The sequence below is a fragment of the Ornithorhynchus anatinus genome, chromosome 2 (assembly GCF_004115215.2).
Source record: "Ornithorhynchus anatinus isolate Pmale09 chromosome 2, mOrnAna1.pri.v4, whole genome shotgun sequence".
In the NCBI taxonomy this organism is placed as follows: Eukaryota; Metazoa; Chordata; class Mammalia; order Monotremata; family Ornithorhynchidae; genus Ornithorhynchus; species Ornithorhynchus anatinus.
Genome location: NC_041729.1, coordinates 6,038,380 through 6,055,813, shown reverse-complemented (window position 1 = coordinate 6,055,813; position 17,434 = coordinate 6,038,380). Strand labels below are relative to the sequence as shown.

The following is a 17,434-nucleotide window of genomic DNA, read 5'->3' as shown; positions in this document are numbered from 1 at the left end:
ACTGCCACACTCTCTTTTTAGTTGGCCAGGTCATGGGGTGGTAGCTGGAAGAGGTGGGAGAACTGGGGGTTTAAGGAGGGAGTTAAAAGTCTGGAATAATTGGTAGAGAGAGTGGGCCTGGGGGTCAGGAAGGGAGGAGAAGTCGTGTTGCTGAGGGCACAGAGCCAGCCGAGGTTGAATTTGTGATGGATGAAGTCGGCCTGCCGCCTGGATTTTTGCCAACGGTCCTCGGCGGCGAGAGCATGCGAGCGGAGGAAACGGATTGTGGAGGTGATCCAGGGCTTAGGGTGACAGAGACAGGAGTGCAAGGGATTTTTTTTTGGCTTGAAGCGCCCAGCGGAGGGCGTGGATTTGTGCAGCGAGAGAGGGGAGATTGGGTAGGAGCGGTATTTATTGAGCTCCTGCTTGGTGCATTACACTGTTCTAGAGGCTTGGGAAGTACAGGACAATGCCATTTATTCCCTGCCCTCAAGGAGCTTCATTCATTCATTCATTCAGTAGTATTTATTGAGCGCTTACTATGTGCAGAGCACTGGACTAAGCGCTTGGGATGAACAAGTCGGCAACAGATAGAGACGGTCCCTGCCGTTTGATGGGCTTACGGTCTAATCGGGGGAGATGGACGGACAAGAACGATGGCAATAAATAGAGTCGAGGGGAAGAACGTCTCGTAAAAACAATGGCGACTAAATAGAATCAAGGCGATGTACAATTCATTAAAATAAATAGGGTAATGGAAATATATACAGTTGAGCGGACGAGTACAGTGCTGTGGGGAGGGGAAGGGAGAGGTGGAGGAGCAGAGGGAAAGGGGGAAAAGAGGGTTTAGCTGCGGAGAGGTAAAGGGGGGTGGCGGAGGGAGTAGAGGGAGAAGAGGAGCTCAGTCTGGGAAGGCCTCTTGGAGGAGGTGAGTTTTAAGTAGGGGGTTTTGAAGAGGGGAAGAGAAACAGTTTGGCGGAGGTGAGGAGGGAGGGCGTTCCGCGCTAAAGGTAGGGGAGACAAACTCAGAAATGTTTACCACTAGGAGAGGTCAGAAAATCAATCCGTCAGTATACACGATCGCTAAGGAGGGTGTAAATACGTTCCAAAGCGCTTGAGTTGGTTGAAGGGGGATGACCTGACTCAAATGCCGGGAATTGATTCCGGAAAGCGGTTTGGAGGAGCGAGGATTTTAGGAGGGGTCTGCACGTGGGGAGCCCCACTCCCTGATGTGGGGGATGGAGCAATCATTCAGTCAGTGGCGTTTCTTGAGGGCTTACGGTGTGCCCGGCACTGTAATAAGCTCTTGGGAGAGTAATTGTACTTTCCCAGCGCTCGGTACAGTGCTCTGCCCACAGTAAGCGCTCAGTAAATACGATTGACTTGAACGGCAGTCTGACGGAGTTGGTAGACATGTTCTCTCCGTGCAAGGAGCAGACGGTCTAGAGGGGGAGACAGGCATTAATATAAATAAATGTGCTGGCGGATTGAAGGTGAGGTGAGTAATGGGTGCAAATCCAAGGACAACAGAGAAGGGAGGGGGAGTAGAGGAAGTGAGGGCTTAATTGGGGAAGCCCTCAGGGGAGATGTGATTTTAATAAGGCTTTGAAGGTGGGGAAGTACTTACTAGTGGTCTGTCATTTTCGGAGGGGGTGGGACTTCCAGGTCAGAGGGAGGATGTGGGCGAGGGGTCAGCGGTGAGATAGAGGAGATGGAGGTACAGGGAGTAGGTTGGCATCAGAGGAGCAGAGTGTGCGAGCCGGGTTGTCGTAGGAGAGTAGCGAGGTGAGTTAGGAAGGGGCAAGGTGTCTGAATGCTTTAAAAAGCCAATGGCGAGGCGTGGTTGGGGAACGGGTGGAGGTTCTTAAAGAGCCGGGAAGGAGATTGGGGAGCGGGCTCACAGGGGGCCTAGTGATGGTCGGCGATGAGCGGAGGGGGGTCAGGAGCCGAGAGGCCTCTACCGGGGAGAGGACAGTTTGGCGGCGAGGGGGTGTGGACGAGAGAAGGCAGTGGGATTTCGGGGTCGTCCGGGACGTCGAGATGAGAAGGTCCTGAGTGAGTCCAGGCGGGGGAGTGGATGAGGAAGGGCGGAGTCGGGGAGTGAGGAAGCAGGCGGCCCGGAGAGCCTCAGGAATATCCACAGGGTCATGATGTCCCCGAGGACCAGGGTCGGGCCGGGGCAGGTGAGAAAGGCATGGCAATTGCTTAGAAAATTGGAGGGGGGCAGGAAACTTGCAATTGGATGGACAATAGAGAGAGGGCAGCGTGGCCTAATGGCTAGAGCACGGGCCCGGGAGTCAGAAGACCTGAGTTCCAATCCCTGCTCCGCCACTTGTCTGCTGTGGGGCCTCGGGGGAGTCCCTTAGCTTCTCTGTGCCTCAGGGACCTCATCTGTAAAACGGGGATTAAGGGTGTGAGCCCCATGTGGGACGTGGACCGTGCCCTACCTGATCAGCTCGTATCTACCTCAGCGCTCTGCACATTGCCTGACACATAGCAGATGTTTAATAAGTACCATAAAAAAGGAGAGAGAGAGAGAGGGGGATGGAGGGGTGAGTCAGTGGAAGCGGTGTTAGGGGCCAAGGAGCAGGCCAACCCCTCCCCTTTTTCCAGCAAGCTTTGGGGAATGGGAGAGAGCGGCGGGGGAGACGGCGTGGTGTGGGGAGACCCCGCTTTCGGTGACGGCGAGGAGAAACGGCGAATGAGTCAGGAACGGGTCCAGGGACGGAGGAGAGTTGGCCCGCGATGGAGTGGGCGTTACATTCAGTCGTATTTCATTCATTCGGTCGTATTTATTGAGTGCCGACTGTGCGCAGGGCACTGCGCTAAGTGCTTGGGAGAGTAGACTACCACCGTAATCGGAAACCTTCCCTGCCCGTAACGGTTTCACAGGCCGCCCTTGGCTGAGGTTGTGGGGAGGGAGACATGGGGAGGGGCTGGATGAGAGAAACCTGAGGAGTCGCCATCCTGGGGATGCCGTGAGAAAGAAGGGCAGGGATGGGGTTTGAGGCGGGGAGGTAGTGGGGGGTGGGGAACTGTGAAGCCCAAGAACTTTAGGGGCCGCAGCTTCTGGTCCCTGAGTTGGAGGAACCCCCATTTTTGAGTTTCTGGTCCGGAGAATTTCTCCCTCGGCTTAGACTCTATGCAGGTGATTCCCAAATCTCCAGCCCTGACCACTGTCCTTTCCTGCCAACTCTCATTTCCTCCTGCCTTCGGGACAACTCTATCTGGATGTCCCTTCGCCACTTCCGACTAAACACGTCCAAAGCCGAGCTCCTTATCTTCCCACCGGACCCCCGCCCTCCCCCTGTCTTTCTCATCACTGTAGACAACACCGGTATCCTCCCTCTCTCACAAGCCCGTAACCTTGGCGTTGTCCTCGACTCCTCTCTCTCATTCCACCCACGTACCTGCTCTGTCACCAAATCCTGTCGGTTCTACCTTCGCAGCCTTGCTAGAATCCGGCCTCTCCTCGCCATCCAGACGGCTACCGCGGTGATCCAAGCACTTATCCAAGCGCTAGAGAAGCAGCGTGGCTTAGTGGAAAGAGCCCGGGCTTGGGAGGTAGAGGTCGTGGGGTTCTAATCTCGGCTCCTCCACTTGTCTGCTGTGTGACCTTGGGCAAGTCACTTCTGTGCCTCAGCTCATCTGTAAAAATGGAGATTAAATGTGAGCCCCACGTGGGGCAATCTGATTACCCTGTATCTACCCCAGTGCTTAGAACAGTGCTCTGCACGTAGTAAGCGCTTAACAAATACCATTATTATTAATATTATCCTATCCCGTCTGGACTCCTGCCTCAGCCTCCTCGCTGACCTCCCCGCCTCCTGTCTCTCCCACTCCAGTCCATATTTCGCTCTGCCTGTATCTTTTTTTAGAAAACACGAAAACGTTGAGTCCATTTCTCCCCACTCCTCTAGAACCTTCCGGTGGCCACCCATCCGCCTCTGCATCAAACAGAAACTCCTTCCCGACGGCTTTAAAGCCCTCAATCTGGTTGCCCCATCCTGCCTCGCCTCACTGATCTCCTGCAGCCCAGCCCACACACTTTGCTCCTCTAGCACCGACTTACTGTTTCTGACCTGTCTATCTCATTGCCAACCCCTTTCCTACGTCTCCCCCCCAGCCCGGAACTCCTCCTCTTCTAGACCACCGCTCTCTCCACCTTCAAAGCATTATTAAGGTCACATCTCCTCCCAGAGGCCTTTCCCGATTAAGCCTTCTTTTCCCTGGCTCCCTCCCTCCTGCGTCGTTTATGCAGTCGGATCTGTGACCTTTGGATATTTGATATCGGCCCCACCCTCAACCCCGCGACTCTTATGTACATACCTTTAAATTATATCCTGTAAATTATATTATTGGCTGTCTCCCCCCCATACCGTAAGCTCGTCGTGGGCAGGGAGCGTGTCCGATAGCCGTATCCGACTCTCCCAAGCGCTACGCTGCGCTCCGTGCGTAGTAAGCGCTCAATAAATGCCATTGATTTGTTGAGAGATCGCAGAGTCCAGTCTCTGGTCCGGAGTGACGGGGGCGTTCGGTCTCCGATTTGAAGGTCGGCCCTCGGAGGTTGGCGGGGGCTGGGGAAGGGGTCTCTCGGCGCGGTTTCAGTCGATCGGTTGTTTCCACGGACCGTTTGGGCATACAGTCAGTGCCAGTTCCGGCTGTCTGTCGGTCGATCAGGAATATCAGCTGAGCTCCCACCGTCTGCAGAGCACTGTACTAAGCGCTCGGGAAAGTACAGCAGAGGTCAAAGGCAGTCCCTTCCGTCACTGAGCCACCTCTCCGGCCCTCGCTGGGCCCAAGCCAGAGCCAGTCATAATGACGCCGGGCTGTTGAAGCTCAGGCCGGGCTGGGCCGGCCCTGGGCGACTCGGTTTCTGGCGCGTTCACCCGCCGGCCCTCCCAGCGGAGTTCAGACCCTCGACTCTGGCTGCTCCGCATCCTCTCCCGTTCCTCCGTTGCGCTCGGCTGGGCAGGCGGGGCCGGGGAAAAGTGGGCAAGGAAAGCCCCGCCTAGGCAGGACACTGCGCGAGTCAGAAGGTCGTGGGTTCTAATCCTCACTCTGACACTTGTCTGCTCGATACGAGTCACTTTACTTCTCTGTGCCTCAGTGACCTCATCTGTAAAACGGGGATCGAGACGGTGAGTCCTGTGTGGGGCAGGAACTGTTTCCAATCCGATTTGCTTCACCCCAGCGCTTAGTACAGTACCCGGCACATAGTAAGCCCTTAACAAGTACCAGAATTATTATTATTATTAGGCCTTCAGAGAGCCGGGCGGACCCTGCCCGGACCGATTGCATCTTTCTCCGAAAGCGCTTGTTCGGCGCCCCTCTGGGAGGTGTCTGACTGAGGGTCTCCGAGAACGGGGGTGGGGGGCGAACTCTGGACGGACCGAGCTCCACCACCGTCTCCCCACCCCTAGTGGAAGGAACACGGGCCTGGGTGTCGGAGGGCTTGGGTTCTAATCCCGACTCTGCCATGTGTCTGCTGGGTGATCTTGGGCAGGTCACTTCACGTCTCTGGGCCTCAGTGACCTCACCCGTAAAACGGGGATGAAGACTGTGAGCCCCGTGTGGGAAAGGGACCGTGTCCAACCAGATTAACTCGTATCTACCCCAGCGCTTAGAAGAGTGCTTGGCACATAGTAAACCCTTAACGAATACCACAGTTATTATTATTATCCATCCGCCGCCTTCGGAGAGCAGCTCCCGGCCTGATGTCTTTGGTCGTCGGTCTCAGTTTCCGTGCGTGTGTGTGTGTGTGTCGGGAAGGCCCGAGGCGTCTGGGGCCGGGGAGGAGGGCAGGGTGGGGGGACGGGTGAGCTGAGATGGGGGTGGGCGAGGGTCAGCCCTGACGCGACCCTGGCACCTCTCAGGTATTACCGAGGGACCCACGGGGTCATCGTGGTGTACGACGTCACCAGCGCGGAGTCCTTCGTCAACGTCAAGCGGTGGCTGCATGAGATCAACCAGAACTGCGACGACGTGTGCCGGATATTAGGTGAGGTGGGCCCTGGGCGGCGGGCGGGGGCGGGACCGTCGGGGCGACGAGCCCCGCGACGCCCCCGCGCCGACCCGCCCCGTTCTTCGCAGTGGGGAACAAGAACGATGATCCCGAGCGGAAGGTGGTGGAGACGGAAGACGCCCACAAGTTTGCCGGGCAGATGGGGATCCAGCTGTTTGAGACCAGTGCCAAGGAGAACGTCAACGTGGAAGAGGTGGGGGCGGGGTCTCGGGCCAGGCGGGAGGGTCCCTTCTTCTCCCCTTTGCCCTCCCGTTCCGCCCTCTGCCACCTGGCCCCAGAGAGACGGGCACCAGGGCCGGCTTCCGAAACGGTGCCGGGGACTCTGGGAAACTGAGTGTCTGCTTCTCGATCCTCGGGCCGGCCACTCGTGCCCGGCCCGGCCCCCCTAAACCCCTCTCCTCCCCCACTACCTGGTTTTCCCCAACACCCCCCGCCCTGAACAAGCAGCGTGGTCTAATGGAGTCGACCGGTGGTATTTATCGAGCGCGTAGTGTGTGCAGAGACAGTACTCTGCACTTGGGAAGGCACGATAGGAGAAAGTCGGTAGACACCGTCCCTGCCTATAGGGAGCTTACAGTCGGGGGGGGAAGATAGATATTAGAACCAATTGCCGATAGGGGAAATAGAGTATAAGGCTCTGTACATAAGTGCCGTGGGACTGGGGAGAGTAGGAAAATGCTAAAAGAGTACACGGCCCGGCGCGCGGACTTCGGTGAGGAGAGGGTGGGCGGAAGAAACGAGAGATTAGAGGAGCCCTCTTGGAGGAGGTGCGATGGAAATTAGGGTTTAATCAGGCCCCCGACCTTTGAAGGTGAGGGGAGGTGACGAAGGGGGAGGGAGTTCTGCGGCGGGGCGGCGGCGAGAGAGACGGGATCGAGGGACGGGGTAGGTTACCTTAAGAGGAGCGGGGTGTCTTGTAAGAGAGCAGCGAGGCGAGGTAGGAGAGAGAGAGAGTTGACCGAGTAGGAGCCGTCGGAAGAGCCGGGTTCTATTCCTGGCTCTACCGCTTGCCTGCCGTGTGACCTCGGGCGTGTCGCTTCATTTATCTGGGCCTGTTTCCTACCCGGTCAAATGGGAGAAGATATCTGTCCTCCCTCCTGCCGCTCTGTGAGGCCCGAGGGGGACACGGACCGTGCCCGGTCTGATCGTCCTATATCTACCCCAGCGCTGAGTAGGCGCTTACAGATAATAATGTTGGTATTGGTTAGACGCTTACTGTGTGCAGAGCACTGTTCTAAGCGCTGGGGGAGATACAGGGGAATCAGGTCGTCCCACGTGAGGCTCACGGTTAATCCCCATCTGACAGATGAGGTAACTGAGCCCCAGGGAAGCGAAGTGACTTGCCCACAGTCACACAGCTGACAAGTGGCAGAGCTGGGATTCGAACCCATGACCTCTGACTCCCAAGCCCAGGCTCTTTCCACTGAGCCACGCTGCTTCCCCTGATCCCTAAATTATCAACGAGCAGAAGGCTCGGGGGCTCTTGCAGGCCCGCCCTGGCCAACGGAGGTGTGAATGGGGTTGGGAGAAGAGGAGGAGGAGGAGGAGGAGGTCCGGGAGGGGGTGTCCGGGAGACGGGCCAGGTGGGATGTCGGAGCTCTGGGGAGCGTCGGACCGGCCCAGTCTGGAGAGTTTCGCCCTCGGGGCCTCCCCCCGTCTCCTGGGGGCACCCCTACTTCTACCAGGACCTCCCCTATGCTCCCGGGGCCCCCGGCGGGGTGCAGGGCGACGCCTCCGCCCTTTCCCTCCCCCGGAGCCGACACCCTCCTCCCTCCCTGGCCGTTGCAGATGTTCAACTGTATCACGGAGCTGGTCCTGCGAGCCAAGAAGGAAAACCTGGCGAAGCAGCAGCAGCAGCAACAGAACGACGTGGTGAAGCTCACGAAGAACAGTAAACGGAAGAAGCGGTGCTGCTAATGGTGCCTCCCTCTGCAGAGACTCCCGCGGTCCCGGCCCGGGCGCGCCCCGCCTCGGCCCGTTATTTAAAAGATTTTTCTCCACGTTCCCTCCTGGGCGGCGGCGGCGGCGGCGCGCTCCCTCTCGGGTGCGGAGAGGGTAACGGACGGGCCCCCGCCCCTCCCCCCGCGCGCCCCGGGGCGGGGAGGGGGCTCCCGGCCGGGGGTCCCCGGCTTGGGCCCGCCGCCCGCCCGCCCGCCGAGCGGACGGATTAACCGGTCTGTACATAATGTATATTGCTTTAACCAGCCGCGCCACCTCATATCGCTTGGGCTCTCGCCTCGTCACGCCGACCCACCGCCGACCGCCGAGCGAGGCTTCCCGGAGAGGCGGGCCGGGGCTCACGCCCACCCCCGCCCCTCGGCCCCACTCCGGCCCCGGCCTGGCAGGCGGTGGGGGGGACGGACGGACGGAGGGACGCGGGGCTGCTGCAGCTTCCTCCTTTCCCCTGCCTAGGCCGACTGGCGCTTTGGATTCTTCCCCTGACTTCCTCCTCCTCCTCCTCCTCCTCCCGGTCTTCCTCCCGCTCCTCGTCCGGCGTGGCCGGCCGGACCGGACCGGGGGTGGGCCCCCGTGCCCTCCCGCGTGTCCCTCTGGCGTCCGTCCGGGCAGCTGGCGGCGGGGCCTCCCCCCGAGTCTGGCTCGTCTTCCGGCCGGGGTCTCGGGCATCTCCACCGGGGCGCCCGGTGCCCGAGGGGGCCGTCCTGGGCGTCGCCCCTCCCCGCCACCGCCTGGCCGCCCGAAGCGGCCGCCCTGGGCCGAGGCCGCCCCGGCCCTCGGGGGAGGCCGGACTCGACCGACGTAGGTTCCAAAATGCCTCGATCCCCTCCGGGAGGAAGGTGTACAACTCTGGAAGAAAACAGAGCCAAATGAAACCCCCCGAGCCCCTCCCCCAGCTGCTCCTCTGGAGCGTGCGGACCCTGGCGGGCAGTGAACCGGGCCGGGGGCCCCATCCCCTTCGCTCCGGCGGTCGGGGATGGGGTCGCTCAAGCGGGCGGAGCGGAAGGAGCACCCCGTCCCCCGCTCCCCGGGGGCCGGGCCGGAGCAGCGACCCGCCTCCGGCCTCCCCACCCGTGGCCATCCTGGGTCCCGACACGACTCCGGGGCCCGGCCGGCCGGGACTCGAGTGGCCGAGCCGGCGGGGAGGGGGTGGGGGGTGGGGGGTGGGGGGGGCGCGGATGAGATTGATCACGGATAGAAACGATCCCACGACCCCCGGGAGCCGCCCCGAGGCGGCCCGGAGGGAGGCGGAGGTTCTGGGGTGTCTCCCCGCCCTGGGGCCCGAGCGACCCGCCCTTCCCCTCCCCGGGAATGGATCACGGAACATGGGATTAATTTATTTTTTTTTGCCACGTGTATTTAATTAGATTTTTTTTTTTTTAAAGACAAAATCAGTATCCGGGCCAAGTCCTGATCGGACAATCGCATCGTGGATCAATTTCACCGCGGGTCTTTCACGTCGGCACCGTCGGGCGGGTTTTTATCCAGCAGAGTGCCGGGGACGGCGTCCGAGGCGTCGGCTCCGGCCCCGTGCGCAGAGAGCGCCGCCCCGCCACCCCGACGGGTCGCGGGCTGGGGGCACCTCGTGGTGGGGGAGGGATGGGGGGGTGGCCCTGGGTGGGGGTGGAGGGGAGGGGGGCGGTGGGGGCGAGGCGCGGCCCGGCTCCTCGTCGCTCCCCGGGGGGCGATCTGCACTACAGGGCGCCGCCCGCCAGCGGCGGGTCTGTAACTTATTAGGTGAACGGAAAAGGAAACCCCCTCTGAGGTTTTGTGAACCGAAGCAATAAGAGACGAACTCCGCGCCCGGGCCTGCCGCTCCCCGCCCGGGTGGGAGTCGCGGGGGGCGGGAGAGGGTGGCGGCGGGCCGCCGGCCGTGGCGAGCCCGGTCCCCCGGGGCGGCCCGCGTGGCCGGCGACGGCTCCTTGAGCCCCGAGGAAGGGACCCGCCGAGGTGGGGGCGGAAGGAAGGGGTGGGGGGACGGGGCGGGGGGGCGGTCCGCGGCGCCGGGGGCCTCGATGTGAAATTTCCCAAGTGTCAATGGAATGTTTCAGTGGTTTGCTGGGATTATTTCTGTATTGGAAGTTTCTAATTATGCTTTTTAAAAAAAAAAATACTAAAAATAAAGGTTACAAGCTGCCAACTCTTCCTTCCGGGGTCCGTTTCCTCTTCCGTAGCCGGGGCCGGGCCCGGCCCCCTGCCGCCCCCGCGGGGGCCAACCGGGGCCCGTGCGCCCCGGCCCGCACGGGCGCGGCGTCGGGCCGCTCGCCGCCTCTTCGCCCCCCGCTTCGGGTCGCCCCCCGTGGGCGGCTGGCTCGCCGGCTTTTCGGAAGGGAAGCCAGAAAGGATGCGGTCGGAGGGTTGGCGGCCGGGAGTTGGCTCTTCGGTTTCTCGTGGCTTTTAAATCCTCTCGGGGAGCTACGCCGAGTTTCCCCTCCGTCCCCCCCCGCGGGGCGGCGGGCAGTGCGGACTCGGGTGGGCCTCCGGCCAGCCGGCGGGGGAGGAGAGGTGGCCCGCGGTCGGAATTCACCTCGTCCTCACCCGGGGCGGGGGGCGGTTCCGGCTGGAAGTCCGGCAGCAAGTGGCAGCGTGGCCTAGCGGGTAGCGTACAGGCCTGGGAGCGAGCCCGTGGTGGGGTAGGGATCGTCTCTATCTGTCGCCGAACTGTACTTTCCGAGCGCTTAGTACACAGTAAGCGCTCAATAAATAGGATCGAATCAGTGAACGAGTCAGAAGGATGTGGGGTCTAATCCTGGCTCTGCCACTCCTCTGCTGTGTGACCTTGGGCAAGTCACTTGACGTCTCAGTGACCTCATCTGTAAAATGGGGATGAAGACCGTGAGCCCCACGTGGGACGACCTGATTCCCCCGTGTCTACCCCAGCGCTTAGAGCAGTGCTCTGCACATAGTAAGCGCTTAACAGATGCCAGCATTAAGTCGCTTCACTTCTCCGTGCCTCGGTGCCCTCATCTGCCAAACGGTGATCGATACTTTGAGCCCTCTGGGGGACAGGGGCTTTGTCCAACCTGATTATCTCGCATCCACCCCAGCGCTTAGAACGGTGCCCGGCACCTGATAAACGCTTCCCAAATCCCAGAGTTGTCATCATGAGGTCCGGGGGCCGGGGACCCGAAGACCCCGGTCACCGGTCGGGGGCCGGGCCAGGGTGGGCGCTCCGTTTCAGGCGCCCCTCGCCTCCCGCTGGGGATAACCGAATAACCGCGAACCAGATGGGCTCGGTAGAAACGGACTTTATTTGGGCAGGACTATTTACAAAAGAAGCTGTGGAGCACTGTTTTTCTAAAAATATGCCTTTATAGATTTATATATAATATGTATATTATAAAATCCGTACATGTATTTACAGGACTGCTACATACAAAAATTACAGCACTGTGGTGGGAACATCCCTACGGACGCGTTCTCGCCACGCTTCCCTGCCGAGCTTCTCCCGCCGCGAGTCGGTCGCGGGGCAGGGCCTTCCCGGTCCGGCCCCCCGCCGGCTCCTCCGCCCGTCGGGCAGTGCGGGGCCGAGCTTGGGATGCCCGGGCGAGGACGAGGGGTTCTTGGCGGCGGCCCCGGGATGGGGAAGCCGCCGGCCCCGCCACCCGCCCCTACTTATTCCTTCGGCACCCGCCCTCGGTTGCCAAAGCCAGTTCGCCGTAGGTTCCGCTCGGGGGGGTGAAGGTCCCCCGCTTTACTGCCGCCGGGGTCCGGGGAGCCGTGCGGGCCGGGCCCGGACTCTTGGCCCGGAGGCGGCCGGAGGGGGCCGCGGCGGCGTCGGGGCCGCCGCGTAGGCGGGCTCTGCCCTCGGCCTTTTGGCTTCCCCTTGCCCAGCTCCTGCGGGGGCTCCCGGGCCGGGGCCCGACCCGACCGGGCCGGGGAGAGGGGACGGCAGAGCCGAGTGAGCGGTAGTAGGGACTCCCTCTGGGTAGAGGAGGGGGCGGTGGTTCCGGCCCGGCCTTCGGGACCTGAGGCCGGGGCCTTGCCGTTGTCGAGGTGGTGGAGAGGGGCAGGAAGGATGTGCCCGCCTCCCCCGCCCACCCCGGGCTAGCAGCGACCGACAGGGAGGGAAGGCGGCGGGCCGGGGCGGCCGTGTGAGGGACGGGGCCCCGAGGAACCGGGAAATTCTCCCCAAGATGCGGATTCTGCCCCCTTCTTCGGGCGCTGGGGTCCGGGTGGCACGCACCCCACCCGGGCCCCGCGTGGCTTCCCCGGGGGGCAGCCCGCAGCCGGTACCGAGGCCGCACCAAGTCCAGCGCGGGCCAGCCTCGCCGTGCCTCGCCGTCACGCCGGGCCCGGCCGCACGCTTGCCCCCCGCCGGCCGCGGGGAGAGGGGCGGCACCTCTCCCCGCTTCCCGCTCCATCGCTGGGAAGCCGGGGCTCGACCCGCAGGCGGACCGGGCTCCGGGGCGGGGGCCCCGGAGGGGAGCGAGGGAGAGGGGAGTGCGGGGGTCGGCCGGGGTGAAGGGCGATCTCTGCCGTCGGGGGTTCAGAGGAGCGGCAGCCGCCGCCGCCTCCACGGGGGCCGGGGGCCGAGACCCGGCCGGTAGAGAGCTGGGAGATCAGCCCGTGGGAGCCACGGGCCCTCGGCTTCCCTCGGCCCCATCGAGGGAGGCGTAGATGCCGGCCTCGCGGCCCCGGGGGCGGCCCCCGGAGCCGGGGCCCCCGGAGCCGGGACGGTGCCACGTCGGCCCCACCCTGGAGGAAGGGCGCCGAGAGGCCTAGCCCGGCCTCGGGGCGAAGGGCATCCCGCGCTCCCTCTTCCCCTTCCGCTCCTGGGGTCGGGGAGGAGGCCCGGGCCGCCCTTGGGCCTCCCTCTCGCGCGCACGTGCTCCTGAGGCGGGAGCGGGGAGGGGGCCCGCCTCGGACGCCGCGGCGGGAGGAAGAGAGGAGTTTGGACCCCGGTGGGGCAGGCCCGGCGGCGGGCGGCCGGGCGGCCCTGGCCGGTACGAGGAGGGCGGCGGCGAGGGCGGCGGCGGGCCCCCTCCGCCCGCCGGGGGTTGCTTCCCCGGCCCCACAGTTTGCCGCCGCGGCGCCGGGCGCCAGCTCCTCCGGACTTAAATCTTCCTGAAGAACGAAAAGAGGCGCCTGCCTTCCGGCCCGGGGCCCCGCTGCTCCGCCGGCGGCCCGGCCCGGGGCCCGGGGCCCCGCGGTGCCCGGAGGCCGCCGGAGAAGGAGGCGGCGGGCCGGCTCCGCTCCTTCTGGTGCTTGGCCATCAGCTGCCGGTCGATGACCCTGTGCATGTCGTCCTGGGAGCGGGGGGGGGAAAAAGGGGGGTGAGGGGCCGGGCGGGGGCCGGAGGGCCCCCGGGCGGCCCCCGGCACGGAGCGCGGGTGGAGACGGGCGGGCTGAGGCGATGAGGCGGGAGGAGGACGGAGGGAGGAGACGGCGTGGGAGCTGCCAGCTGCGAGAAGGGGAGCCCGCTCCCTTGGGCCGATTCTGCCCAGACCCCCGGTGGCCCCAGATGACCGCCCCCCGCCACACACGCACCCGAGCACCAGGCCCCTCTGCGTGCTGGCCGGCCGTCCAGGAAGGGAGAGAGCCAGAAACCGCAGCTTCACGGGTGCAGATGCGGGGGCCGGGACCCCAGGCTATTGTACGGTTCGAGCGGCTTGGCACCCTTCTCCGGTGGCCCCCAGAAGGGACGGATGGACAGACGGATGGACGCACAAACACAAGCACGTGCAAACACACCCGACCGCTCCGGTAAACAGCTACTAGGGACCTGGTTTCCTATGCGGCAAAATTCCTGCAGCTAGCAAAGGTCATCGAGTCCAGCCCCCTGTCCCCGATGAGTCCCCCCAGTTCTCCCAGGGGTGCGGTTGGGAAGCCCATCCTTTTCTCCCCGCCTGACGCTGGGTTAGAGCACGGACGGGTTCTTGGACAGGGGACGCTGCCCCCGTCGGATGTGGTTTTTTGCTTCTCTTTGCCATGAGAAGCAGCGTGGCCTAGCGGTTAGAGCGCGGGCCTGGAAGTCAGACGGACCCGGCTTCTAATCCTGGCTCTTCCCCTTGCCTGCTGTGTGACCCTGGGCGAGTCCCTTCACTTCTCCGGGCCTCGGTTCCCTCGTCTGTAAAATGGGGATTGAGACTGTGAGCCCCAAGTGGGACGGCGACTGTGTCAACGGACTTCTACGTAGCCCAGCGCTCAGTACGGTGCCTGGCACGCAGTAAGCGCTTAACGGATACCACAGTGATTACGATTATCGTTATGGGGAGGCAAGAGCCGAAAGCACCTCTTCCTGGCCGGGTCCAGCCCGCGGGTGTGGCAGGCTCCAGCCGCCTCCCCGGGATCCGAGAGCCCGATTCCTCCGGGAAGTCCCTTGGGCCTCGGGCTCTGCCAGAGCCATTGGCCAGACGTGGGCCTGGGCCCCGCGGTTGGTTCTGAGTGGGCAGGGCGATGGAGAGTTGGCTTCAGTCAAGCCGGGAAGCCCGCCGTGGTCTCCCAGCTTGACAGGAACCAGCAGCGACCGGCCCAGTCTGTACCGGGGGAGGGGCCGGGGCCGGAGCCCGGCGCATTTAAAACGTGTGAGGTTGGTCTGTTGGAGAAGTCGTCGTTACCTCTGCCTTCCCTCCCCTTTGCCGCGGCCCGGCCCTCCTCGCCCTACAACCTACGAGCTTCCTTCGGTTCCCTCCCTCCCCAACCCCAGGGTCGGCGTGGCCGGCTCGCGGAGGGCCGGCCCGGGGCCCGGACCGCCCTTTTTCCCCTCACCGCCAGCCCGGTGTGGGCCGGTATCCCCGGGCGCGGGAAGTATTTCTGGCGGTGGGAGTCACGAGAACACTAACGTGTTACTTTTAGTATTCCTGTGACTACAGTTCCCAGCGGGCCTCTGGGTCGCAGCCCTCCCAAGCCAGCAGAGCGAGGTCGGGGGCGGTGTGGCTCGGAGCCCGGAGATCCTCCGTGGGGGCAGCGCGGGTGGCGGGGCCACGGGTGGCGCTTACGGACGTCCGACGCGGTGACGGCGCCGGGCGGGACCCCTGAGGGGAATCGGCCGATCCGAGAGCGTTCGTCTGGCCGGAGTGACCTCTGACCCTCCCTCCCCGGCACGGCTCCCACCCCCGTGAAGCGGAGCTTTTGTGCAGGAGCCAAGAGGGGAGGGGGCTGCGGCGGTGGGGGCCGGAGGGGCGGGTCCACACGGTCCATCGGTGGCAGATGAGATACTCGACTCCCACGCGGAGGGGGCTCGGCGGTCCCAGGGAACACACCGTGTTCCCGACTCGGGCTGCATCGGGGGACCGGGCAGCTGGGAAATGCCTAAACCCGCCGGGCCCGCCGTCCCCCTCAAATCCGCCGGACAGGCCTCTGGTCTCCTGAACCCCCCCCGGCCCGGCCGGAGCAGCCCAGTTCCGGCCTCCAAGGGGCCTCCGGGTCCATCTCGAAAAACGCCGCGGCTCCGTGGAAAGCGCCGGGGCCTGGGTGTCGGACGACCCGGCTGTTCGGCCCGGCTCTGCCAGTTGCCTTCCGTTTGACCTCGGGCGAGTGACTTCAATTCTCTGGGCCTCGGTTTCCTCGACTGTAAAATAGGGATGAAATACCTGTTCTCGCTCCTATTCAGACCGTGGGCCCTGCGTGGAACCGGAGCTGGGTCCGACCAGATTAACGCGTGTCTATCCCGGTGCTTAGAAAGTGCTTGGCACATAGTAAGCGCTTTATCATCATCTCCGGTGACACGTCAGCATCCACTGGCATCGCCCTTTGGACTTGCCCGCGGGCCCCTAGTCAGGACTGCTCTTTCCCCGGCCTCCCTGGCAGGAAGGTTATTTCGGGGAGGCTGACTGCCTCGCCGTGGGCACCTCGCCCAGACCAAACTGGTCCCTGGGCCTCGGCCACCCCGTTCGCCAGCCGAGCAAACCGAGGCCGGCGAAAGCCGTAGAAGAGCCCGCTCGGAGCAAGTGATGATGATAATGATAAATCGTGGCACTTGAGTGCTTACTACAGGCACTATACTAAGCGCTGGGGTGTTTACAAGTTGTCGTCGTCTCGATCCCCATTTGACAGATGAGGTCACTGAGGTCCAGACAAGGGAAGTGACTTGCCCAAGGTCACCCAGCGGACAAGTGGCCGAGCCGGGATTAGAACCCTGGTCCTTCTGACTCCCAGGCTCTATCCACTACACCGTCCTGCTCCCTCTGTCCCACCTCAGCTCCCGGAGGGAGAGAAGGGGGGCTGCCCCGAGGGGACTCGGTGAAGAGCGGCTGCCCCTGCACCTCTCCATCCCCTCAGAGGCGGCGAGTCTCCCCCAGCCCACCCCGGGCTGGCTGGCCGGCTCAGTGCAGGAAGAACCGAAGCCAACTGCCCGAGCCTTGCTCTAATTCTAACTCTGGTCTTCGTTAAGCGCTTACTGGGTGCCGGACATTGTACCGGATACAAGTAAATCACGTTGGACACGGTCTCCGTCCCACGTGGCGCTCACAGTCTTAATCCCTATTTTACAGATGAGGGAAGTGAGGGCCGGAGAAGTGAAGTGACTGGCCCATGATCCCGCAGCAGACAATGATGATAATGTTGGTGTTAAGCGCTTACTACGTGCCGAGCACTGTTCTAAGCGCTGGGCTAGATACAGGGTCATCAGGTTGTCCCACGTGAGGCTCACAGTCTTCATCCCCATTTTACAGATGAGGTCACTGAGGCACCGAGAAGTGAAGTGACTGGCCCACAGTCACACAGCTGACAGGTGGCGGAGCCGGGATTTGAACCCCATGACCTCGGACTCCTAAGCCTGGGCTTCTTCCACTGAGGCACGAGAACTGGGGTTAGAACCCTGGTCCTTCTGACTCCCGGGCCCAGGCTCTATCCTCTAGGCCACTAGGAAGGAGGGTGGTGAGAAACACGCTACCCTCCGCCAACCTCCCCCGCCCACTTTGGCAGGTTGGCCACCCCCAACCCCCGGCAGGCCCGGCCCTATTGGGCTTGAAGGCTTGGGATCGACGGAAGCTGAGGGAGGCCAAGCAGGGGCGGCCCCACCGAGGCTGGGAGAGGCCCCCGGCCAAGCTGCCCCGGCAGCCGCCTTCCGCACGACCAGTCGTGTCCACAGAGAAGCAGTCGTGGCCTAGTGGATGGAGCCCAGGTTTGGGAGTCAGAGGACTTGAGCTCTAATCCTGGCTCTTCTACTCGTCTGCTGGGTGACCTTGGACAAGACACTTCGCTTCTCTGAGGATTGAGACGGCGAGCCCCACATGACACGGGGACCGTGTCCGACCTGATTTGCTCGCATCCACCCCAGCGCTTAGTTCGGTGTCGAATATACTCAGTGTAATAAGTGCTGAACAAATATTATTCTTCTCTGGGCCTCAGTTGCTCCATCTATAAATCCAACTCCGTCCTACTTAGACTGTGAGCCCTCCTGTGGGACACGGACTGCGTCCAACCTGATTAACTCGAATCTAGCCCAGCGCTTAGAACGGTGTTTGCCACATAGTATCATAATTACCACTTGGGGATTCGGAAATGAGACACCCCCGGGCTTAAATACCA

At 62.9% G+C, this 17,434-nt stretch overlaps 2 protein-coding genes across 3 annotated transcripts in view; one reads left to right on the top strand and one right to left on the bottom strand.

Moving 5' to 3' along the window:
• The window catches only part of RAB35 (RAB35, member RAS oncogene family), a 28,028-nt gene extending 19,949 nt beyond the window's left edge, over positions 1-8,079 (top strand). The window contains exons 4-6 of one of the 2 annotated variants that reach the window (XM_029057992.2): positions 5,856-5,980; positions 6,073-6,197; positions 7,793-8,079. In XM_029057992.2, coding sequence (XP_028913825.1) covers positions 5,856-5,980; positions 6,073-6,197; positions 7,793-7,921 — 379 coding nt within the window. In that variant the 3' untranslated portion in view covers positions 7,922-8,079. The remainder of the gene's footprint in view (positions 1-5,855; positions 5,981-6,072; positions 6,198-7,792) is intronic. The other variant, XM_029057993.1, reaches the window with a different exon arrangement.
• Positions 8,080-12,932: 4,853 nt separating this feature from the next.
• BICDL1 (BICD family like cargo adaptor 1) overlaps positions 12,933-17,434 on the bottom strand; it is a 107,323-nt gene continuing 102,821 nt past the window's right edge. The window contains exon 11 of the mRNA XM_029058673.2: positions 12,933-13,209. Within this exon, the coding sequence (XP_028914506.1) occupies positions 13,018-13,209 (192 nt within the window). The 3' untranslated portion in view covers positions 12,933-13,017. The remainder of the gene's footprint in view (positions 13,210-17,434) is intronic.